The 23,938-nt window shown below is 50.2% G+C and overlaps 2 protein-coding genes across 4 annotated transcripts in view; one reads left to right on the top strand and one right to left on the bottom strand.

The window, feature by feature from the left end:
* DDX1 (DEAD-box helicase 1) overlaps window positions 1–2,477 on the bottom strand; it is a 38,378-nt gene extending 35,901 nt beyond the window's left edge. The window contains exon 1 of the mRNA XM_002710035.5: window positions 2,282–2,477. Within this exon, the coding sequence (XP_002710081.1) occupies window positions 2,282–2,297 (16 nt within the window). The 5' untranslated portion in view covers window positions 2,298–2,477. The remainder of the gene's footprint in view (window positions 1–2,281) is intronic.
* An 18,315-nt stretch (window positions 2,478–20,792) lies between these two features.
* Window positions 20,793–23,938, top strand: part of NBAS (NBAS subunit of NRZ tethering complex) — a 461,789-nt gene continuing 458,643 nt past the window's right edge. For all 3 annotated transcript variants that reach the window (XM_070069748.1, XM_070069749.1, XM_070069751.1), the window contains exon 1: window positions 20,793–20,974. In XM_070069748.1, coding sequence (XP_069925849.1) covers window positions 20,858–20,974 — 117 coding nt within the window. In that variant the 5' untranslated portion in view covers window positions 20,793–20,857. The remainder of the gene's footprint in view (window positions 20,975–23,938) is intronic.

The raw sequence follows: 23,938 nt of genomic DNA on the forward strand, positions 1-23,938 counted from the left end.
AAGTAATTTTCATTTGCATTACTTGAGCAGAATCATCATTTTGAAAAAAGAAGTGTTTCCTAATTAAATTTCCCAAGAAAAATCTACACAGAGAAACTAATGAAGATCTAGAGTTCTATATCCAGGCAGATCTTTCTAAGAATTACTCCCTTTAGGGTCTAGCTATATTCTCTTTCCTAACTATAAACTGGCTGGAAAACAAAACAAAACAAAGCAAAACAAAGTGATGGGCTTTTTTTTTTTTTTTTGACAAGCTCAGTGGACAGTGAGAGACAGAGAGAAAGGTCTTCCTTTGCCGTTGGTTCACCCTCCAATGGCCGCCGCACCGCACTGATCCTAAGGCAGGAGCCAGGTACTTCTCCTGGTCTCCCATGCGGGTGCAGGGCCCAAGTACTTGGGCCATCCTCCACTGCACTCCCTGGCCACAGCAGAGAGCTGGCCTGGAAGAGGGGTAACCGGGACAGAATCCGGTGCCCCAACCGGGACTAGAACCCGGTGTGCCGGCGCCGCAGGTGGAGGATTAGCCTAGTGAGCCACGGCGCCGGCTGTGATGGGCTAAGTGTTGCTGAAGCTTCTTGAAAACTTACAAGCAGCAACCACACAGTACTTTCAGCAAATCCGACATCTTCCTGTCCTACTCTGGTCACGATCTCTGCATGTTCTTTGAGACCAGGTTTTCTTTTAAGTTTGACACTTTTTCTTAAAATATTTTCTTTATTTTACTTGAGAGCTAGAGTTACAGACAGTGAGAGGGAGAGACAGAGAGAGGGGTCTTCCCTCTGCTGGTTCACTCCCCAATTGGCCGCAAGGCAGGAGCTGCGCCAGGAGCCGGGTGCTTCCTCCTGGTCTCCCATGGGGTGCAGGGCCCAAGCACTTGGGCCAACCTCCACTGCCTTCCTGGGCCACAGCAGAGAGCTGGACTGGAAGAGGAGCAGCTGGGACTTGAACCGGCACCCATATGGGATACCAGCGCGGAGGATTAACGTCCTGCCCCACGGCGCCAGCCCCAAGCTTAACACTTCTAACAGTTAAGGGAAAACAGGGATACTCAGCTTTAATTCTACTTGCCTCTTTATTTTTGTTGTATACAGACTCTTGCCCAATCGGTTAACGTTCCTGAAATGTATGTACAACTTCCACAGATGGGAACCTAACGGGGATGGCGCACATCCTGCCTGCACGCCACCAGTTAAGGCCGGTGAAACCATTTGGTCTAGTCCAGCAAAGGCAACCATTAGTGGGCCTTCAAATTCCATAAATCAGTAGCAGGCTGATTTTTAACTCGGTAATTTTGTGTGGCCTCCAAACGACGCTGTAAATATTCAAACGGCCCTTGGCCGAAAAAATAAACCTGTTTCCTATCCCTGCAAACGACAACCCGGAACTACTCTACAAACCTCAGCTGGAAAAGTAAAACAGCAACCACTCTGATCTGCCCTTGTCTCTTCGTAGGGCATGTTGAACAGTCCCAAATCCTCTTGCGTAACCAGACATCGTGGAATTCCTAACAGTCTGACACTGGAGAAAAGAGAACACTATGCAATCCAGGAGAAGAACATTGACAGAGTGGGCCGGAGGTGAGGATACCTTTACTGCTACTTAAACTCATCACACTAGAAGGCTGCTGGCTTTCTACAATGACGGGTGCGAAAAGCAAGCAGAACGGGGCAGGGCAAAACCCCAGCTACGGGGCTCGACAACGACATCAAATCCCGTGGAGTCCAGGAGGGCGTCCCCAGGCAAACAGCGACGGCTTTTCACAACTCCCTGGCGCCCACGGGAATGGCCACTCCGGCTTGGGCTTCAACGAGGAACGTTAACGTCGCCAGGGCAGCGTTTAACGACAGATAAAGACCCAGCTCCGCGCCTGGACTGCAGCTGGGGAGCGGCCTGAAGCAAGCCGACACGAGAGGCAGTTTTGCCATCTTCCCAAAGGAGCCCTCCCCACGCCCGGCCGCGGAGCCGCGAGCAGGAAAAGGTGCGTCAGTGGCCCTGCCACGTCGGAAAGGCCGGCGGCCAGGAGCGGCGCGGGCAACGCCGCTGCCCCGTCTGCGCCCCGAGGGTGCCTGGCAGCAAAGCCAGGGGCGGCCCGGCCCGGCCAGCACCTCCGGACAAACGCCCTCCCCGAAGCCCAGCCGCGCGGCCGCGGCCCCGGGGCGGCCGTCGCCTCCCGCAGCAGGTCCCCCGCTGGCCGCTCCCATCCCCCGAACTCCCCAACAGCTGTCCCAGGGCCGCGGAGCAGAGCGAGCCGCCCACACCTCCCCGGCTTCCAGAAACGCACCGGAGAAGGCCGCCATTTTGCCCCGTCGTCCGCGGCCGCTCTCGCTCGCTCGCCCCCTCCCTCCCTCGGCACTGACACGCTGCGGCTGCGGCGGCGCGCGCTTCCGGCCCGCGGCCTACGGCGCTCTGCTTCCGGGCGGGGACTCAGCCCCGAGAGAACAGTTCCGAGGCAAGAAAAGACCCGCCTGGCCCCGCCCTGTGTGCCTGTCAGCTGACCAGAATGTCTGGACCCGGTGCAGCCAGACGTAAGCAGCTAGGACCACTCAATATTCGACGCCCTGGTAATCGCCGTTGATTTGGAGCACACTAGGTGTCTTCGGAATCACTTTTCCACACGGAAGGAGGCAGGCGTCCGGGGGTGTCTGGGATGCTAGAACGGACCAGGCTGACCAGACAGCAAATTGCCGGCTCCGCTGCCTCCCTCAGGGCCCCGGGTTCACGGCGGCCAGCGGGGCCTAGCGCTGTGCAAAGGCCCCGGAGGGATGGTCGTGACGGTCTTGCCCGCAGAACCTGCACCCCACCCCAAGCATCCGTTAAATAGTTTTTGTCGAAATAAGTCGTGATTAGTTCTCTCCTTTCACCCATGTTTGATGTAGCATCCATCGTTTCGGGTTTGATTTCCAGGCAGTTTTTGGCTAGTCCCTCTGTCAGGCAGGTGTTAGACGCCTTAGAGGTGCACAATTTAAATAACGTATCTAACACCAGGCAGCTACCTAATGGCAGCCGGGGTTCTGAGCCACTTGGCCTGACTCCAGAGTGCAGGGCCGGTTCTGTTCTCCGTGTAACCTGCTCCAGAATGTCCCGGAGGGAAGAGAACCCTCACGCAAGGTGTGTAGGATGGGCTTGGAAGTACCAATCTGGGAGCTGTACCCGCTGGGGTTGAGTTCTTTTTTCCTCCCAGTCTAGCTGTGTTGTCTGGAATAAGTGGTGAAACACCCATGGGCCTCAGTTTCCTCATCTGTAAAACAAGGATGAACAAGAGCACCGTCGTCGTCGCACGGTTGTTTGAGGAGTGAATGAAGTATATAAAGCGCCCACGGCAGTGCACAGCATGTGGTCACAATCTGTAATGTGAATGTGATGTATGAAAGGATTCACCTGCAGCTCTACAGGTCTCCACACCCAGGAGACACTGAGGATTCCCATTAGCAGTTCTTGGCTCAGATTTCAGTCTTTCTGAGTTTGCGATACTTACTTAAGCTGTTTCCGCTGAGCATCCCTAATCTGAAATGGAAATGTCCCAACCTCTGAAACTATTTGAGCGTTATGTCAGTGCTTAGATTAGAGAGCATTTCAGATTTTGGATTTATAGATAGGGATGCCTAACCCATATTCCCCTTATATTTTGTATAAATGATACCCTTGAGAGTTATGTAGTGTAGCCATTCCGAATGAATACCAAGTGCTGGCATGCTCCAAAGAGAGGTATAAGATCACAAAAGATTTGTTAAAGAGAGATCTATCATCTGATTTTTATGCCAACACCCACCTTAAACGTATGAAAAGATTGAAGATGCAAGTGAAATACTTTCTCTTCCAAGTTGCACAAATACCATGGCATTTTCCATCTCTCAGCCGAGAAAGAGGCTTTCAGGGGATGGCTCAGAGAATTTTGGATGGCAGGAGTTTGGGAAGTTCAACGGCTGCTCTGAGAAGCTGTGCCTAGAAAGGCCAGAGGCAGCAGGACAGGAAAAAACAGAGTACAGGGAAGGCCATTGAGCAGGCAAAGTGTGGAGGGAAAATGGGACTTTTGCCCCCTTACCCCAGGGATAAGTGAGGCTGTGTAGTGTGGACTTGAAGCTCTATTCAAGGGGATTCTGTCCATGAAAGCTGTCTGGAAATGCTAAAAGATTCCGGACACAGACCCCTGAAGGACCTTGTTGTGTCCATATGTTCCCATTGGAGGAGAGAGATCACCTGCTTTGTGGGCGTTGCCCTTGGAGGATACCAGCAGGACAGTCTCCAAGATACCCACAAGAAGTGCTCCCAAGAGAAAGAGCAAACTTTGAGCATGGCTGAGTCAACACCAGAGTCAGGTCACCACATCACCGATGAAATGAAACAGTATGCCTCTACCCCCCACTGCCTCATCGTTGTCCCACTCCAGGGGCCAGAGGCAGTAGCTAATGGGAGAGGGGAAAGCATAGAAGAGACCGACCATATCCCTTCACTCCATTGCTGACTTCTGGTTCGCAAAAAGCCACCCAGGAGGGGAGAAGGAAGCTATGACTTTAGTTAAAGCTGTGACCTTTGATCATTACACTAGGTTTGATAGTTCAATTACAGAAATGAGGTTATGATTGTGATAAAAGTGACCAAACTGTCATTATGTAAGAGTGACCAGCAAAGCTCTGAGAGATGCTGGAGACTTCATTTAGGTCAGGGAAAGAAAGAACCCATAGATACAGATGGATAACAGATAATATTTTCTATTTGTGCCCTCTCAACTTCAGTCCATTTAACCCATTGCTTCAGTATTGACAAATTGGCTCCTCTCCTTGGCAGGTAGGATAAAGCCAGGCATAAAGACAGCATGAAACCCCTTCATTAAGCCAACAGATGGAAAGTGGGTGCCCGCACAGTCCAGTATCCAACCCCTCCAGAACAAGCTGCTTCAATAGGAGCCCATTAACTAGGGAAATTCCTGGGAACCCTGCCTGACCTAGAATTCTGCCCAGCTCCATTGGGTTAGATGGAGAACAGCCACCACTAGGTGGCACCAAACTGCAGCTGACACAGGGAAAGGCTTGCCCTAGCCTTAAAGGCACTAACCTGGAATTGCTCCCAACATTTACTTCCTTAACCCCACAAAAAACCCATATTGTATGTAATTGAGTCCTTTGGACTCTATGACCCAGTAATACTTATTGACTTATAATGGAATTTTGCTATATTATCCATGCACTACAGAGATTGCACACTGCTATACTATACCCTGCTGTTGAAGAGGTGCCTTTGCAACTGCAAAGATAGTCCTGAGAAAAATGCCCTCCTCATACCCAGGGCCATGTAGAAAGTACGGACCCTGTGAAGGACTTGTGAATTGGATGCCCAGAAGCCAGACACTGTCCGTGTCTCTTATTTCTGCTGCTCTCAGAGAACAGCTGAGATCGGGCAGTTTGTAAAGAAAGGGAGTTTATTTCTTACAGTTCTGGTGGCTGGGGCATTCAGGATCAAGGCACCAGTAAGTCTGTTGTGAGGGTTCTGTCTCTGCTTCCAAGATGGTGCCTTGAGAGCTGAGTCCCCTGGAAGGCAGGGGCTCTGTTTCTTCACGCGATGGAAGGCAGAAGGGCAAGAAAGCAAGTGCCGAATGATGTCCCTTTTAGAAAGGCTGGGATTTCATGAGTTGTGAAACCTGATGGCCTCATCACTTCTTAAAAACTTCACCTCCTAATCCTGCCACGTTGGTAACACCTGAATTTTGGAGAAGACACATTCAAACTACAGCAGTTCCTGCCCACTTGCCTTTCTTTATTATAGGGATTGGGAAGAATTAAAAAGTCACTTTTCCAGACTTCTCTGTAGAGGGACACAGCCCTGAAACCCAGTTCTGCCTGGGGAGAGAAAAATGACAGTTCCAGGTCAAGACCTCCAAACAGAAGTTCTTCCGAAAGGAAAGATATGAGTGCACGCACATTTCTTCCTCCTGGAGCACAGACAGGATGCCTGGGAAGGCAGCAATGGTCCATGAAGATAACAGCTTCATGCGAAAGCAACTGAAGCAGAAAATAGGAGATTGGATTCCTGATGATGAGGTTCAGTTACCGGCCCAGGTCTGTCAATCTCTGGACCTCTTGCGTCTAGAGGATGCCTCACTTAGTTAAGCCATGATACATTTCATTTTGCTTGCAGCCCAGCACATTCCTAAGAGGCACAGAAAAGAAAGGAGAGGAAAGTCATCATTATGGGTGTCATGTAATGAATCTTTCAGAAAAATTTTTCAAGTGATCTCTAACAGAGCAATATGCAACCTATTATGGATACAAGAGGAAGGGGTGCTTTGCTTGGGGTTGAGAATGCATCAACAAAAATGATCCTTGAATATATATTCATTTCATTACAAGCAAAAATGAAGATAAAATGTGTCATATTCAATGGAGGATGTGACTTTGAACTCAGCCTAGGAATAGAAGTCAGTTTAGTTTCCTCTGTCCTTTCAATGATATCCAATACCCTCCATTGTTTCTATTCTGGCTCCTTTTGGTACCATATAAAACAGGCTGCCTAGTTCCTGAGGACTTAGCTACAAAGCAGAAGGATGCATTAAAAGACAGAAATGGTTTTAATCTTTAAAAATAGCTAGGTAGAAAATACAATATCTTTATTTTTAGGAAAAGAGTTGCGGATTGGTGCCTCCTCAGACGGGGCACCATGAATGTTAGGAAAAGAGGCACAGAATAGAGAGGAGGCAGTCTATGAATTTACAGCCAGACCACATTTATTCAGAGAAAATAAATTCATAGAGGTGGGTGATCAGCTGCCGTTGTGACCATGATGAAACATGTAGTAGAAGGCCCTGACCCCAGGAGCAGGCCTTTTTATATTTTAGGAGGGCTGGGGCTGGGAGTGGGGGCAGGAGGCAGCAGGTGAAGGGGGATTCCTGGAACTGGTCTTTCAAGTGTTCCAGCAACTGGTCTTTCAGGTGGCCCTGAGGGGTGGGGTATGAAGGCAATAGGGTGTGAGACCCAATTGAGATTCAAGGGCAAGGAATACATTGCAATGTTTATCTGTCTTTTGGGCAATGAGTGAGAGTGGCTGAGGCTATGCCTTTGTTTCTCCATTTATTATTACATGCCTCCCTCCCAGAGTGCTTCCCCACAAGGTGTGCTACAAACCCATCCATCATTCACAAGTCACAGCAGTCTTCTCCCTTCTTAAATGCTGCTCCTGAGGTTTACCCAGATCTATGTGTTAGGAGGAAAAGGGACTCTGGAGTCCTTGCTCTGCATCTTGAGTCCTACTGTGATCAACCCTTCCAGCATTAAACCCTCTCCACATTGCTTTGCCTCTAGGTTGGTGAGGCTCCTAAACCCACTCTTCCTGGGACGGCACACGCCACCTGCTGGTGGAGAGGGTCTGGCCTCCTGCTGACTTTCAGCCTTCTTAGCAGCTACACTTGTCCACCATTTTCACTTTCCAGGACATCAAACCATGGAGAGCTCCTTGCGTACGCCAGATTGCTTCTCACTACTGTGTCTTGTCTCGTGCTGTTTCCTCTCCCTAGAACAGCTTCCCCTTTTCAGTTTTTATTTTTGTTATCTATTGCTGTATTAACAGTCACCTCCAGCCACTTAGTGACTTAATACAACAGCCAAGGTATTTGCCTTTTATTCTACAGGAATTTGGACAGGGATTAGGTGGCTGGTTCTTCTGCTTCAGGTGGCATCCCCTAGGGTCATTCACTCAGCTGCACTGAGCTGGCGTCTTGGCTGGGCTAGGAGGTCTGAGAACACTTCACTCCTGCAGGTGACATCCTAGCGTTCCCATACAAGGTGGCCAGCTTGGATTACTACCAGGGAAGACAGACTTCCTACCTGGTATCTGGGTTCCACAGGATGTGTTCCAAAAATTACAAGAGCTTGCATGTCTCTTAGCCAGCCCTGAGAGTAGGATGATGCCACTTTTGCCAAATGGGGCAAAATGGGGGCGGGATGTCATGGCTGGGGTTTGAGTAGCCATAATGGGTCATGAGAGGAGAGACTTACACTGAGGATGGTAGAACAATAAAAGAGAAGTAACCTGAATCCATGACACTTTGGAGATCCATACTAGCTTAAAATTATGACTCTAGGTTTCTTATAAGAAAGAGAAGGAAACATCTGTTTTCTTTTGTTTGGGATTTTCTGTCTCACATAGTCAAAACTAACTAATTTGTATAGCCCGCTTAGCTTATCTACTGCTACAAAACAAGTTGTCCCCAAATTTAATGAATTAGAACAATAAACATTGATTACCACAGCTTGTGTGGGACAGGGACTCAGGAGCAGCTTGACTGGGCAGTGGTACCCAGAGTTCCTGGTGCGGTGCTAGTCAGTTGCTGGCAGGGGTTACGACCCTCGGAAGGCTTGGCTAGGGCTGCAGGATCAGCCTTACAGGATGGGTCATTCATGTGGCTGTGCTTGCAGTCAGCACGAGGCCTCGCTCTTCTCCACCTGCAGCTCTCCTGGCCACCTTCAGTGTTTGCATAATGTGGCTGCTGGCACCCCACGCACCCTGCCTCACAAAGCGAGTGACTCAGTGATACCTTTTATGGCACAGCCATCAAAGTCACACACTCACTTCTGCAGAATCTTGCTGGTGACACACGGCTAGCCAGTGTGGAAGGGCACTATACACACAAGGGTGGAAACCAGTAGACAGGGACTGCCTGGGGAGCATTTTAGAGGCTGATGCCACACATCCCACTTTTCTTTTAGACTCCTGTTCATGGAGCAGGTGATGACCCCTCAGTCTCAGGAAAACACACGTTCACACAGCATCCTCTGGAATAAATTGTGTGGCTTTTAGACCGGCCATTGTTGTAATTAAATTTGTGGACTTAGATTTTTTCCTGTTTTTCACAATTTATCTTAATTAGACAGAAGCTTGGAGCAGGGAGCTCACGTTTAAACCTCCTTTTCCCTACTGCTTTTCCTGCAGCTTCTGAGCTGAGCAACAATCATCGAATTTCATGCTTTTGTCAAAACAAGCTGTCAGGAACTGGTCTGGAGCCATCAGAATGCAACATCACTCTCACTGCACCTGCATTCACCTTATGGCGCAGGGACCAGAGGGGGCCCAGCAAACGGGCATAAATCCAGAGCTCTATAACTCTGTATCCCCTGAAGAAGTGACCATAAAGTCCTTCCCTCCAGATATATGGGCAGGGAGAGACAAGGGGCAACCTGGATGAGTTTCAGAGGGACTGTAAAACAGAAAAAGAGATCTCACTAACTGTCGCTCTCATTATAAGCAAGCCAGGCAAGGACACGATTTATAGGTGGGTGCTGACGGCTGGCGGGCATGCATGTTGCTTGCTCTCCTGTGCCCGCCATTGAGAGCAGTCATCAGCCTCGGTGAGCGATGCTGATGGCTCTTGGGGAAATGGTGCTTCACGAGGAGCCTGACCAGGAGAACATGGCCTGGAGGTTGTGCATGCTCCAGCACGGACTGCACACCTGATAGTTATTTTTTTTAAAGAATGGATAAATTTGTAAGTAAGTTAAAGAAATCCCCGGTCCTGGCAACAGGCAGACAATCATGGGACAGCAAGCTCTGAAGTCTCCAGTGTTTGGGAGGTCTCTGGATCCAGCTTTGTAGAGCTTTGAAAGCAGAAGTAAGATAGGATTGGGTTCTCCGCCTTGTGGTGCCGGCACACCGGGTTCTAGTCCCGGTCGGGGCGCCGGATTCTGTCCCGGTTGCCCCTCTTCCAGGCCAGCTCTCTGCTGTGGCCAGGGAGTGCAGTGGAGCATGGCCCAAGTCCTTGGGTCCTGCACCCCATGGGAGACCAGGAGAAGCACCTGGCTCCTGCCATCGGATCAGCGCGGTGCGCCGGCCACAGCGCTCCGGCTGCGGCGGCCATTGGAGGGTGAACCAACGGCAAAGGAAGGCCTTTCTCTCTGTCTCTCTCTCTCACTGTCCACTCTGCCTGTCAAAAAAAAAAAAAAATAGGATTGGGGAGGTGAGGGACAAAGGCTTGGGTGTGTCTAGCGATGGTACTTGGATCGTTGATTACCATAAATGAAGGACCTGTGCAGATTTTATTGCATAACCCCATAAAAAAAGAGGCAGAGAGCAAATCTATCTGTTCAGCCTGGAATAAATCTCCTTTGTTCATTTGTGGCAACAGCCTGAACATCGTGTAAGTTTGGGGCCTGAGTTTATACTATGTGTATCATTTAAAATGACTAAGGCCCTTAATTTAAGTGGACCCAAATATCATAGGTGCCTTCCAGAAATAAGCAGTTTTCCTAGGTGGAAGACACCCTCCAACCAGGCCTCAAAGAATCCTGACAGATCCAGTTCCAAATCACATAAGCAAACAATAACTAATATACACATACACCACATACAGTGCACACACCATAACCCCCTACATCATGCTATATACACATACTCAACTGCCACTACACAATACCATCCCACACACCACTGACTATGTTAAGAAAAAAGCCATCGTGAGCAAGAGTCAGTAGAAAAAAAAGATACATCCTCAAAAACCTCAGGTGTTAGAAATACCAGGACGAGAATATAGCTTACATTGGGTGTGCTTCTAAAAGTAGGAGTTGAAACAAGAAATAAAGTAATAAAATGGTTAGTGCACCTGATTTTTCATAAAGAATGTCTAGAAATAAAAATATACAATAATCAATATTAAAAACTTGTAAAGATGAAACATAAACAAAGCTAAAAAGTAAATTAGCTAACTGGAAGAAATTACTCTGCAGACAAAACATCTAAAAAGTGAGAAAAGGTTGTGACACACATAGGATTCAGTAGCCTATCACGTGTGTCAACAGAGTGGTGTGCAGGCAGTGTCTGCAGCCTGAGAATTCCTGTAAGTGATCAAAACAAATGGAGGAGTGTCGCTCCCCCTCTTCGTGGAGGAGCAACACAGGACCCTGCGCTGTTCTTTCGTCTGCTCGGCCCTCCCCGGGTTTGCTGCTGGTTCTTCCCGGGTTGGCTACTATCCCTTCCACCTCCGTGGAAGGGCAGTTCCCCCTGGCCGCATTCCCCACTTCCGCAGGGGAGCGGCACACTGCCGGCCGGTTCTCTCGGGGGCTGCACGGGTTCCCTTAGATGTTCCCCATAGATGTTCCTGGTGCATGCCGTCTCTCTCCTCCTTTATAGTCCTCCTCTGCCAATCCTAACTCGGCTGCCCACACGCCAAGTACGCTGCTCTCCAATCAGGAGCAAGTCCTACAGTTAATTGGTTGAACTGGAGGCAGCTGTGCGGAAGCTGTTTACTTCTCTCCCAGCGCCATATTGTGGGAGAGCAGATGCATAGAATAAGTCTTAATTCGAGTAACTTAGTCTAGTCCGGATTGCTCCCCACAGAGGAGGGAGGAAATTATGTTCCAAACTTCTGAAGTTACTCTTTGTAAAGCCAAGGTGAGGCTGGGAAACAGAAGTGTGTGAGAGGGGATGATGTACTCTGGATGTATAGAGGAGTGTTGTGTTAGCTTAGTGATTATCGAGCCATCTTATTCCAGTAGGAGAAAACTCTCTTTATTCTGGTTTATAATTGCTTATTCTTCTGTCACCCATTAAATCTACAGAGTTCTTAATTTCCTTTATCCCATTCTATTTTTTTTTTTTTTTTTGACAAGCAGAGTTAGACAGTGAGAGAGAGAGACAGAGAGAAAGGTCTTCCTTCCGTTGGTTCACCCCCCAGATGGCTGCTACGGCCAGCGTGCTGCGCCGATCTGAAGCCAGGAGCCAGGTGCTTCCTCCTGGTCTACCATGCGAGTGCAGGGCCCAAGCACTTGGGCCATCCTCCACTGCCTTCCCAGGCCACAACAGAGAGCTAGACTGGAAGAGGAGCAACCGGGACAGAACCCGGCGCTCCAACCAGGACTAGAACCTGGGGTGCTGGTGCCGCAGGCAGAGGATTAGCCTAGTGAGCCGCAGCACTGGCCCCTGTTTTATGTTTATATATATATATAAAACATATATATATGTTGTATTTTAAAATATAATTAACGGTGTCTTTTTCTAACAAAATATAAAGTTGTTCAGTATTTCTTTTTTTAAAACTGATAGTTTTTTGTTTTTTTTTTTTTATGTTTTGACAGGCAGAGTGGACAGTGAGAGAGAGACAGAGAGAGAAAGGTCTTCCTTTTGCCGTTGGTTCACCCTCCAATGGCCGCCGCTGCAGCCGGCGCACCGCGCTGATCCGATGGCAGGAGCCAGGAGCCAGGTGCTTTTTCCTGGTCTCCCATGGGGTGCAGGGCCCAAGCACCTGGGCCATCCTCCACTGCACTCCCTGGCCATAGCAGAGAGCTGGCCTGGAAGAGGGGCAACCGGGACAGAATCCGGCGCCCCGACCGGGACTAGAACCCGGTGTGCCAGCGCCGCAAGGTGGAGGATTAGCCTAGTGAGCCACGGCGCCGGCCCAAAACTGATAGTTTTTTTTTTGAAAAAGATTTATTTATTTATTTGAAAGTCAGAGTTACATAGAGAGAGGAGAGGCAGAGAGAGAAAGAGAAAGAGAGGTCTTCCATCCGTTGGTTCATTCCCCAGTTGGCTGCAACTGCTGGAGCTGGGACAATCCGAAGCCAGGAGCCAGAAGCTTCTTCCAGGTCTCCCAAGTGGGTGCAGGGGCCCAAGGACTTGGGCCATCTTCCACTGCTTTCCCAGGCCATAGCAGAGAGCTGGATTAGAAGAGGAGCAGCTGGGACTAGAACCAGCGCCCATATGGGATGCCAGCACTTCAGGCCAGGACGTTAACCCGCTGCGCCAGAGCGCTGGCCCCTATTCAGTATCTCAATACTTCTCCCAAATCAAAAAGGCCTTTATTACATTGCTCATTGGACTATATACTTTGTGCTGTCTATAATTGTAAGCTTATCTTTTCCCCCATATTTTTTCATGAAAGTGTTCACAGACAGCAAGGTTGAATTTTATCGTAAACACTCCTGCCCCTTCTTCCGAATTTCTATTATTAATGTTCTGCTATTCTTACTTTTTTCATGCACCCTCAGCACATTTTTGCACTTCAAACTATATTATTGAAATAATTATTTTAAATTATTATTTAAAAAATTTCTTAAGAAATAAAGCAAAAGAGTTATTCTCACATATAAGTCAATTATTGGTTAGGTCGCCAATATATTATTACCAATTTATTTGTTTCCTTCTTGCATTTGCTGCTGATTTTTGCACTTGCCACTTCATGTTCCTTTGGGAGGGCTAGTCCCTGTTTTGCTGTTCCATATAATTTGTGAGTGAGGAAAATGGGGGAAAAGGGCTGCTTGGACTGTTTAACAACTTGGAATAAATGAGCTTCAAGAAATGTTCTGAAGATCTCTGCTTGGCTAAAATTAGGCATGAACTTTATGAGATCTAATTTGACTTCTAAAATATATTATGGGAATCTTAGACTATTTATGGAAGTTTTCCAGATTTCTGGAAGGAACAGAATTTTTGGCATTTATCTCAATATGATTTTGTTATGATGAAAAATTCGTGAAGAGCTATTGTACCATCCAACCAAATACAAATGTATGACACCTATAATAGGAAACATTTAAGTGCACCAACTCAGTTTTATTATGCAATTTCAAAATTCAAAGAGAACAACTTCATAAGATAAACTAATCTCTTTGGCTCCTAATATGCAGAAATATAAAAGGGTTAAATGCTGAATCATTAATGGCTTTTAGCTTAATGGGCTTTTTAGCTGATAGGAGCTAAAAGGCTGAGCTCCTACAAAGTGAATCTATTAGTTAATGTTAGCTCAACATCGAAGAATTAACAGGATAAAAGTGATTCCTTTATGTGAGGTATTGAGCAATTTTTGTCTGATTCTAAGGTAGAAATTTTTATGGCCCTCAGCAAAGTGAATTAGGAATGTAGTTTAGTTCAGTTGAGAAGTATTTGATATGCTGTGAGGATAGGAAGAAATGGGAAAAATTTTCTGTATTTTTCTTTCTCCTACTCAAAATCTTCTAAAGACATTAGATATCGCATACTCAATTTTCCCATGAAAAACAGGTCAATAATATCCCCCAATACTTTGGATAGTACCTTCTCTCTAATAATAATTTGAACATTAAAGAAAAAATGTGTCATTGTGTCTTTGTCATTAGTAACATGTAATCTCGGTTCACTCACAATGACTTAGAACCTCAGTTTCCTAATATCTAATCATTGAAAGAATGAAAGATAGAGGTGTATAGATATAGATAAAGATATAGATATATAGATATACCCTTGCAGCATTATAGAGAGAAACAAAGAAGAGGTATAATGAGGTACCTGTAATGATGCTTAGAGCAGGATGGCTATTCAAGATGATGATGGTTTCTATTTTACAATTGTCTTGATTTTTACTTTACCCTTATTTTTTAAGTACTTTACAGAGTCATCATCCATGTTGACTACTTGGAAAACATAACTTTTTTTAATTAACTGACCCAGATCTTAAAATATCTCCAACCAGAGAATGTGTCTTACTCCATTTGGGCTGCTTATAACAAAATAGTTTTGACTGCGTAAATTATGAACAACAGAAATGTCTTGCTCAAAGTTCTTGAGGCTGGAAAGTCCAAGATTAAGGCACTAATGTCTCTGGTGTCTGGTGAGGGCCCTGTTCTTTAAAGATGGCACCTGCTTGGTGCATCCACACATGGTAAAAAGATTGAGCATACTCCCTTAGGTTTCTTTTATAAGAGCACTAATCCTGTTCTTGAGGGCACAGTCAGTCCTCAGTCCTCATGGAGCTAAACATGTTCCACAAGCCCCACTTTTTTTTTTTTTTTTTTTTAGACAGAGTGGACTGAGAGAGAAAGAGAGAGAGAGAGAGAGAAAGGTCTTCCTTTTGCCGTTGGTTCACCCTCCAATGGCCGCTACGGCCAGCGCGCTGCGGCTGGCACGCTGCGGCCGGTGCACTGCGCTGATCTGAAGCCAGGAGCCAGGTGCTTCTCCTGGTCTCCCATGCGGGTGCAGGGCCCAAGCACTTGGGCCATCCTCCACTGCACTCCCTGGCCACAGCAGAGAGCTGGCCTGGAAGAGGGGCAACCGGGACAGAATGTGGCGCCCCGACCGGGACTAGAACCCGGTGTGCCGGCGCCACTAGGTGGAGGATTAGTCTAGTGAGCTGTGGCGCCGGCCATCACAAGCCCCACTTTTCAGTATCACCACATTGCACGTTATATTTCACTGGATGATTTTTTTTTTTTGCGGGGGGGAACAATCTGACCAAATCAGCCAGGCTTTCAGCTAAATTAATAAATTGATCAGATGACCCTGATAGTTCATGGCAACCAAAGTCTCATATTCAATTTTCCCCTACAAAACAGGTCGATGCTGCCCCAAGGCTGCATGTTCTCCTGTTCACACATAAATGCTCATTATTTCAACAGTTGAAGGGCTTCATCTAGAGTGTGTAATAATCCTTTACTGTGCAGTTCTCTGTGCTTGGGGAATGCCCCAAGGTATCAAGGTATCCTTGATAACAAATTGTGTAAAGCACAGAGCACAGGATCAAAGGCTGAAGAATTACATTGTGACTTTGGCTCTGTTGTGATCTTAGAGTCCTCTAACCTTCAATTTTGCTTGTCTGTGAATGGAGATCTAAAGCCCTCTCAAGTTTCTGTCTGTCCACAGCAGAGGCTGAGAGGGTGAAGGAACTCTGTAAACCATGAGCACAATCAATGTATTGCTAACTAATAACACCAGTGCATCAACTTGGAAGCAAACTTGCAGGGATCCATGCACCACATGCAGATTCTAAATCAGATAAATCTGAAAAATCCACCAGAAACATCAACATATTGGTTTCACTCACTGCGTGGACGGGCTCCCCTGTGTAGTGAACAACTTAACTGTGGACAATTCCCAGTTTGTATTCTAAAAATCCTGTGATCCCAAAAGGCAAGAAACCTTTTCCTCTGCTTTCACCTTGGGCAAACAATAACCTGGGGAAGCACTTTCAATGCAATGGCTGGAGTAACAGGATTGGGGCCCTGTGGGGAGCAACTGGGAGCAACTTGGACTAGACTAAGTTACTGGAATTAAGACTTATTCTATGCATCTGCTTTCCCACAATATGGCGCTGAGAAGGGAAACAGCTTCTACACAGCTGCCTCCAGTTCAACCAATAAACTGTGGGACCTGCTCCTGATTGGAGGAGAGCAGCGTACTTGGCGTGTGGGTAGCAGAGTTGGGATTGGCGGAGGAGGACTATAAAGGAGGAGAGAGACGGCATGCACCAGGAACATCTAAGGGGAACATCTAAGGGGAACACCTGTGCAGCCCCCGAGAGAGCCGGCCGGCGGAGTGCCACTCCCCCGCGGAAGTGGGGAATGTGGCAGGGGGAACCACCCTTCCACGGAGGTGGAAGGGACAGCAGCCAACCCGGGAAGAACCAGCAGCAAACCCGGGGAGGGCCGAGCAGACGAAAGAACAGCGCAGGGTCCTGTGTCGTTCCTCCACGAAGACGGGGAGCGACATAATGGTGCCGTGACTCGGATAAGGAAACTTAGGAGGGAAGAAATGGGAAAATGCCGGAGAGAGAGACTAGCGAAGAGCCTAGGGAAAAGCCGGACAGAAAAGGTGCCGGAAGAAGCTATCGAAAGCCTAGGCATGGACTCGGATACGGACTGTGGGAAAGAAGTTAGGATTTAAAGTGAAAGCAATAAGAAACTTAGACTCAGATACGGACTGCAGGTTGAAAGTGAAAGTGAAACCTATTAGACTTGGATACGGACTGTGGGGAGAGGCCAGGAGAAATGAGGGAGGAATATTGTTGGAAGAAAACTTAGGGAAACATACCGGGTAGAGAAAAATGTTAGGGAGGATGAAGCCACGAGTGCAGGCCGAGGCGGAGACGTAAGCCACCTTGGAATTCTTCAAGTCACCCCGGGGAGCAAGAGGCGAAGATCTGGAACCAGACACAGAGACGTGGGCCGCCAGGTTGGAATTCGCCAGGTTAGTCCGGGGAACTTGGATTGAATGCTAGTGGCGGAGACGTAAGCTACGCTGTGTGACTCGTGGAGGCTGCCGCGCGCAGAGAGAGCGTGCGGGGCACAAGTAGATAGGGAATGCTGGGCAAGTGCGTGGAGACCGCGGAGCATGCGCGCAGAGCCGGGAACCTGCCGGCGGGGCGAGGCGCCGGGAAGCCGCGGGGCGAGGTGCTGAGAAGCAGCCTCGGGGCGGGCGCCGGGAAGCCGCAAGGATAAGAGAAACAGAAGTTTAGAAGTAAAATGAGAGAAATAGGAATGTTGGCAGACAGAAGTAAAATGGGAGAAATAGGAATGCCCGGAGATAGAGAAATAGAGAAATAGAAAGGCCTCCCCACAACATGGCAATGAGAAAGCTTGGATTCGGTCTGCCTGATTAGTGAGGCGATGAGCACCTGCGGGCGGCTAGCAGCTTATGCGCCGCAGGTCACCGAAGACAGGCACGAATTAACATCGATAAGTCTCCCCACAATATGGCAATGAGAAGGCTTGGATTCGGTTTGCCTGATTGCTAGGTTTTGTAAGCACCTGCAGGCAGTTCTAGCAGAACAGAGCATGCGCTGCAGGGCACCGAACACAGGCACGCATCAGCGCCTAAAAACCTCCTCACAACATGGCGAAGAGAGGACCCGGATTCGGTTTGCCTGATTGATAGGACTTGTAAGCACCTGTGGGCAACTCTAGCAAGTAGAGCAGAGTGTGTGCCGCAGGACACCGAAGACAGGCGCGTATCAACGCCAAAAAATAAAAAGAAAGGGGGAATCTGTGGGGAGCAACTGGGAGCAACTCGGACTAGACTAAGTTACTGGAATTAAGACTTATTCTATGCATCTGCTTTCCCACAATATGGCGCTGAGAAGGGAAACAGCTTCTACACAGCTGCTTCCAGTTCAACCAATAAACTGTGGGACCTGCTCCTGATTGGAGGAGAGCAGCGTACTCGGCGTGTGGGTAGCAGAGTTGGGATTGGTGGAAGAGGACTATAAAGGAGGAGAGAGACGGCATGCACCAGGAACATCTAAGGGGAACACCTGTGCAGCCCCCGAGAGAGCCGGCCGGCAGAGTGCCGCTCCCCCGCGGAAGTGGGGAATGTGGCAGGGGGAACCGCCCTTCCACGGAGGTGGAAGGGACAGCAGCCAACCCGGGAAGAACCAGCAGCAAATCCGGGGAGGGCCGAGCAGACGAAAGAACAGCGCAGGGTCCTGTGTCGTTCCTCCACGAAGACGGGGAGCGACAGGGCCCTGTAGAGTTACAGATCTCTGGACAAGGGAGAGAAGTTGGAACAGTCTCCGGAGGAGACAAAACACTTGGACAGACAAGAATGAGAGCTGTCTCTACAAGCATGAAGTCAAATGATGTGAAGAGTCTTGCTCTCCTTGACTGCCCAGGATCTCTTCATTAAATCAACCACACTTGCTGGTTAAGATTAGTGTGCTCATCACCACAGGACATGAAACTCATCCCTTTTCCTTTTCAAAAGTGTTTCAGGTCGAACAATTAACCACACTTCTATACTCACTGTAAATAAGACCTATTAACAATTAGGCTTCAGGCACCCACTTGTGTCGTCCTGTTACTTTGACTCAGTTGAACTTCAGTCTTTCCTCTGCCTTTCCTTTCTAACTCCAGTGTCTGACACTCACTATTTTTCATGACATATACACTCTTTCCACCTTCTGTCTTTGATTATATCACATCCTTCCTCCTCCTTGAACTCTTACAGATTTTTTTGGGGAAGATTTATTTATTTTATTTGAAAGGCAGAGTTATAGAGAGGCAGAGACAGAGAGAGAGGTCTTCCATCTGCTGGTTCAAGCCCCAGATGCCTACAATGGCTGGAGCTGGGCCTGTTCAAAGCCAGGAGCCAGAAGCTTCTTCTGGGTCTCCCACGCAGGTGCAGGAGCCCAAGTACTTGGGCCATCTTCCACTGCTTTCCTAGGCTATTAGCAGGGAGCTGGATTGGAAGTAGAGTAACTGTCACCCACATGGCATGCAGGCACCATGGGCAGAGGCTTAACCTACTATGCCACAGTGCTAGCTCCAAAACTTTTTTATTGATTTATTTTGATTTTTGAGATACTAACCTCCCCATTCTGGTTTACTCCCAAATATCCCAGAGTCAGGAACTCAATTCAGGCCTCCCATATGCGTGGCAGGGGCCCAAACACATGAGCCATCATCTGCTGTCCGCTAGGTGCATTAGCAGGAAATCTTCAAGGGAAGCAGAGTAGCCGGGACTCAAATTAGCATTGCTGTGTGAGTTGGGGGCATTGCAAACTGGGGGAGGCTTAGCAGGTTGTGCTACACTGCCTGCCCTACATAGCATTTTAAATGATAACAAACGTTAACAGGAAATGAATGGAGCGGGTAAGGGGGAGGAGCTGGAAGAACTTGAGACCTGGAGTTGGGGAAGATGGTTGCAAGATTAACAATAAGCAGTCAAGGTGGACTTCAGAGTGAAGGTGATTATTTGAACAGACACTTGAAGGAGATGAGGGAGAGGCACACAAATCTCAGGTAGAAAGCCTTCAAGTGGAAGAAACAGCCTGGTAGGGTCCCAATTTGGATGTGCAAGGTCACTGTGGCTGAAGGCAGAGGGCAAGCAGGCAGATGTTGTAGGGCTTCAAGGTCATTTAGCTTTGAGAGAAAAGGGCCCCATTAGAGGCTTCTCTGGGCTGTTGATTTTAATTTCATCACTGCCTAATGCATCTTGATGGATGTTATACAATCTGCTTCTCTCAAGGGATCTTGGGAATGTGTGCTTCTTTTGAATGTGAGACAGTGCTAATGCTTTGCACACTGCATTCATCCAGGTTACAATAGGCTCTGCCTATAGTACAGGGCTTTCCGAAAACACATTCAAGTACAGAGGGCTTGAATGAATGAATGGACAAATGATGCTTACCATGCCTTCAGGTTGGCCCTAAACCTACTAGTTCAACTTCATTGTCCCCTACCGCCTTCTCCACTTAGGTTTCATAAGGCCCGCCTGCTCTCAGCTTTGCCTGTCTTTGCTCACCTCATTTCCTCCAGTAGGAAATGCTCTTCCCAAACCTTCCCACTGGAATCAAAGTCTACTTATTGTTAAAGACTCAGGACAAGCCCCACCCACTCCAGAAAGCCCTTGCAGACCCCTTGGCCTCATGCCTTTTCCAAGCTCGCATGGCATCCCCACTGTGATAACTTTCATTGCCTCGATCTTTTGTTGGATGGCTTTTTCTGGTGTTTAAAGAGTCATTGTGTGGGGGCCAGGGCTGCGCCTGTAGATTAAGCAGTCACCTACAACACCTGGCAACCCATGTTGGCGCTGGTTTTGATTGCTGCTGCTCCACTTCCCATCCAGCTCCCTGCTAGTGAGCCTGGGCGAGCAGGGAAGATGGCACAAACGCTTGGGCCCCTGCGCCCAGTTGGGGGATCCTGATGGAGTTTCTGGCTCGCTCCCCCCCCCCCCCCCGCCCGGTCCCCATCTTGGGTGCACTAAACCAACAGATGGAAGATCTCTCTCTGTGTGCCTCCATGTCGCTCTCTGCAATTCCGCCTTTCTAGTAAATAAATCTTAAAAAAAAAAAGGAGCTCGTTTAAACTCTTTAAATGCCATGAACATCAGCATCTCAGTGAGGGAGGTGATTGTACGATTTTTGCTTTGTAGTTGACTAGATAAGAGAAGTTCGGTGAATTGGCTCATCCCAACGAAGTTTAATTAACAAGGAGTGTACAGGGGCCAGGACCCAAGTCATAGCCCAGACCAGCACCCACTGAACGCCTTCTTTGTAAGAGGGTGAAATCAACACTTCCCTTCCCTCGGCCAGTTCACGCCACTCCATCCGCCAATCAGAGCTGGCCGCGGCCGCGGAAGTTCGTCCCTTGCGGGACGCCGTAGCACCTCTCCCGCCCCTGCTCAGCGCCGGGCGAACATGGCGGCCTCCGAGTCCGCGGGGGCTCTGAGTTCAGGCTCGGCAGAGGGCGAGGAGGAGACGATTCTGTACGATTTGCTGGTCAACACCGAATGGCCACCGGAGACAGAAGTCCAGGTGAGCCAGGCCCTTCTGCGGCTGCAGCCAGCTTGGCGCGGGCACTTCGCCGGCTGAGACGCGTAGCAGCAGCCACGTAGCGGAATGGAGCCGGGTGGGCGGGGGCGCAGGGCTGGCGGCTTGTGCGGTCTCCCTGGCAACGGCCCCTTGGCTCGCGGGGGTCTGGGCCGTCCGTGAAGAGTTGGCGGGCCTGAGAACCTCCCGGGCCCCTCCGGGCGACCCCGCGCTCGGCGGCTGGCGTCTTGCCGCTCCGGCTGTCAGCTTCACTCTGGCTGTTCGGAGGGGAGGGCGCAGGGCTGGACGCGAGGGCCTCCTCCCGCGAGCTGGCGGAGGCTGGTCAGGGCCGGCCCCTCGTCTGTGGTGGAAGAATTTCCAGGACCCGACAGTGAAGCGAACTGCGGCTGCCGCGGGCCGCGGGCTCTGACGCTGTGCCCCTTGCTAGGCTGAGCCGCGGAGCGTTTGAGAGAGTGTGTGTGTGTGTGTGTGTGTCTGTCCGTGTGTCCCCGTCCGTGTCCCCGAGTCCCAGGTGCTGCGCTAGAGTGTGTGTCTGTCCGTGTGTCCCCGAGTCCCAGGTGCTGCGCTAGAGTGTGTGTGTCCCCGTCCGTGTGTCCCCGAGTCCCAGGTGCTGCGCTAGAGTGTGTGTGTGTCTGTGTGTCTGTCCGTGTGTCCCCGAGTCCCAGGTGCTGCGCTAGAGTGTGTGTGTGTCTGTCCGTGTGTGTGTCCGTGTCCCCGAGTCCCAGGTGCTGCGCTAGAGTGTGTGTGTGTCTGTGTGTCTGTCCGTGTGTCCCCGAGTCCCAGGTGCTGCGCTAGAGTGTGTGTGTGTCTGTCCGTGTGTGTGTCCGTGTCCCCGAGTCCCAGGTGCTGCGCTAGAGTGTGTGTGTGTCTGTGTGTGTGTGTCCCCGTCCGTGTCCCCGAGTCCCAGGTGCTGCGCTAGAGTGTGTGTCTGTCCGTGTGTCCCCGTCCGTGTCCCCGAGTCCCAGGTGCTGCGCTAGAGTGTGTGTCCGTGTGTCCCCGAGTCCCAGGTGCTGCGCTAGAGTGTGTGTGTGTGTCCCCGTCCGTGTCCCCGAGTCCCAGGTGCTGCGCTAGAGTGTGTGTGTGTCTGTCCGTGTGTCCCCGAGTCCCAGGTGCTGCCCTAGAGTGTGTGTGTCTGTCCGTGTGTCCCCGAGTCCCAGGTGCTGCGCTAGAGTGTGTGTCTGTCCGTGTCCCTGAGTCCCAGGTGCTGCGCTAGAGTGTGTGTGTGTCTGTGTGTCCCTGTCCGTGTCCCCGAGTCCCAGGTGCTGCGCTAGAGTGTGTGTGTGTGTCCCCGAGTCCCAGGTGCTGCGCTAGAGTGTGTGTGTGTGTGTCCCCGAGTCCCAGGTGCTGCGCTAGAGTGTGTGTGTGTGTGTCCGTGTGTCCCCGAGTCCCAGGTGCTGCGCTAGAGTGTGTCTGTCCGTGTCCCCGAGTCCCAGGTGCTGCGCTAGAGTGTGTGTGTGTGTGTCCGTGTGTCCCCGAGTCCCAGGTGCTGCGCTAGAGTGTGTGTGTGTGTGTCCGTGTGTCCCCGAGTCCCAGGTGCTGCCCTAGAGTGTGTCTGTCCGTGTCCCCGAGTCCCAGGTGCTGCGCTAGAGTGTGTGTGTGTGTGTCCGTGTGTCCCCGAGTCCCAGGTGCTGCGCTAGAGTGTGTGTGTGTCTGTGTGTCCCTGTCCGTGTCCCCGAGTCCCAGGTGCTGCGCTAGAGTGTGTGTGTGTGTCCCCGAGTCCCAGGTGCTGCGCTAGAGTGTGTGTGTGTGTGTCCCCGAGTCCCAGGTGCTGCGCTAGAGTGTGTGTGTGTGTGTCCGTGTGTCCCCGAGTCCCAGGTGCTGCGCTAGAGTGTGTCTGTCCGTGTCCCCGAGTCCCAGGTGCTGCGCTAGAGTGTGTGTGTGTGTGTCCGTGTGTCCCCGAGTCCCAGGTGCTGCGCTAGAGTGTGTCTGTCCGTGTCCCCGAGTCCCAGGTGCTGCGCTAGAGTGTGTGTGTGTGTGTCCCCGTCCGTGTCCCCGAGTCCCAGGTGCTGCGCTAGAGTGTGTGTGTGTCTGTGTGTCTGTCCGTGTGTCCCCGAGTCCCAGGTGCTGCGCTAGAGTGTGTGTGTGTCTGTCCGTGTCCCCGAGTCCCAGGTGCTGCGCTAGAGTGTGTGTGTGTGTCCCCGTCCTTGTGTCCCCGAGTCCCAGGTGCTGCGCTAGAGTGTGTGTGTGTGTGTGTGTGTCCCCGAGTCCCAGGTGCTGCGCTAGAGTGTGTGTGTGTGTGTGTGTGTGTGTCCCCATCCGTGTGTCCCCGAGTCCCAGGTACTGCGCTAGAGTGTGTGTCTGTCCGTGTGTCCCCGTCCGTGTCCCCGAGTCCCAGGTGCTGCGCTAGAGTGTGTGTGTGTGTGTCCCCGAGTCCCAGGTGCTGCGCTAGAGTGTGTGTCCCCGTCCGTGTGTCCCCGAGTCCCAGGTGCTGCGCTAGAGTGTGTGTCCGTGTGTCCCCGTCCGAGTCCCCGAGTCCCAGGTGCTGCGCTCGATGCCCGGGACCAGAGCTGGATAGGCCTTCACGGAGCTAGCGGGGCGACAGTCCAGGAAATACTTCTCGCGTAATCTAGAGTAATGCCGGGTTATTACTCTGCGCTAGGAGCGGAATGGCGCGGGGATGAAGTGGCCCGAGGTGGGATCCGACTTGTGAACTGGAGCCTGGGGTACCAGTTGTCTCCCGGGTAGAACCCCTCAGGCATCTGCGGATTCACGTTTGTTCAGCAGATAATTATTTATCGAGTGCCCTATATGTGCCAGTCACTGAGACTCAGGAAGCAGCAAGAGCCCAGAGGAGCTTTAGTGGACATTACGGAGTCCAGCGAATTCCGCACCGCCTCTGCCTGAGTGTGCACGCCATTCATTTTCCTGTGAAGTTTGTAGTCTTCCTCTTTCAGCTCCTTCCCTCCGCAGCTCCTGCTCGTCTTGACTAATGTGCTAGTATTTTATAGG

Source organism: Oryctolagus cuniculus, chromosome 2 (assembly GCF_964237555.1).
Source record: "Oryctolagus cuniculus chromosome 2, mOryCun1.1, whole genome shotgun sequence".
In the NCBI taxonomy this organism is placed as follows: domain Eukaryota; kingdom Metazoa; phylum Chordata; class Mammalia; order Lagomorpha; family Leporidae; genus Oryctolagus; species Oryctolagus cuniculus.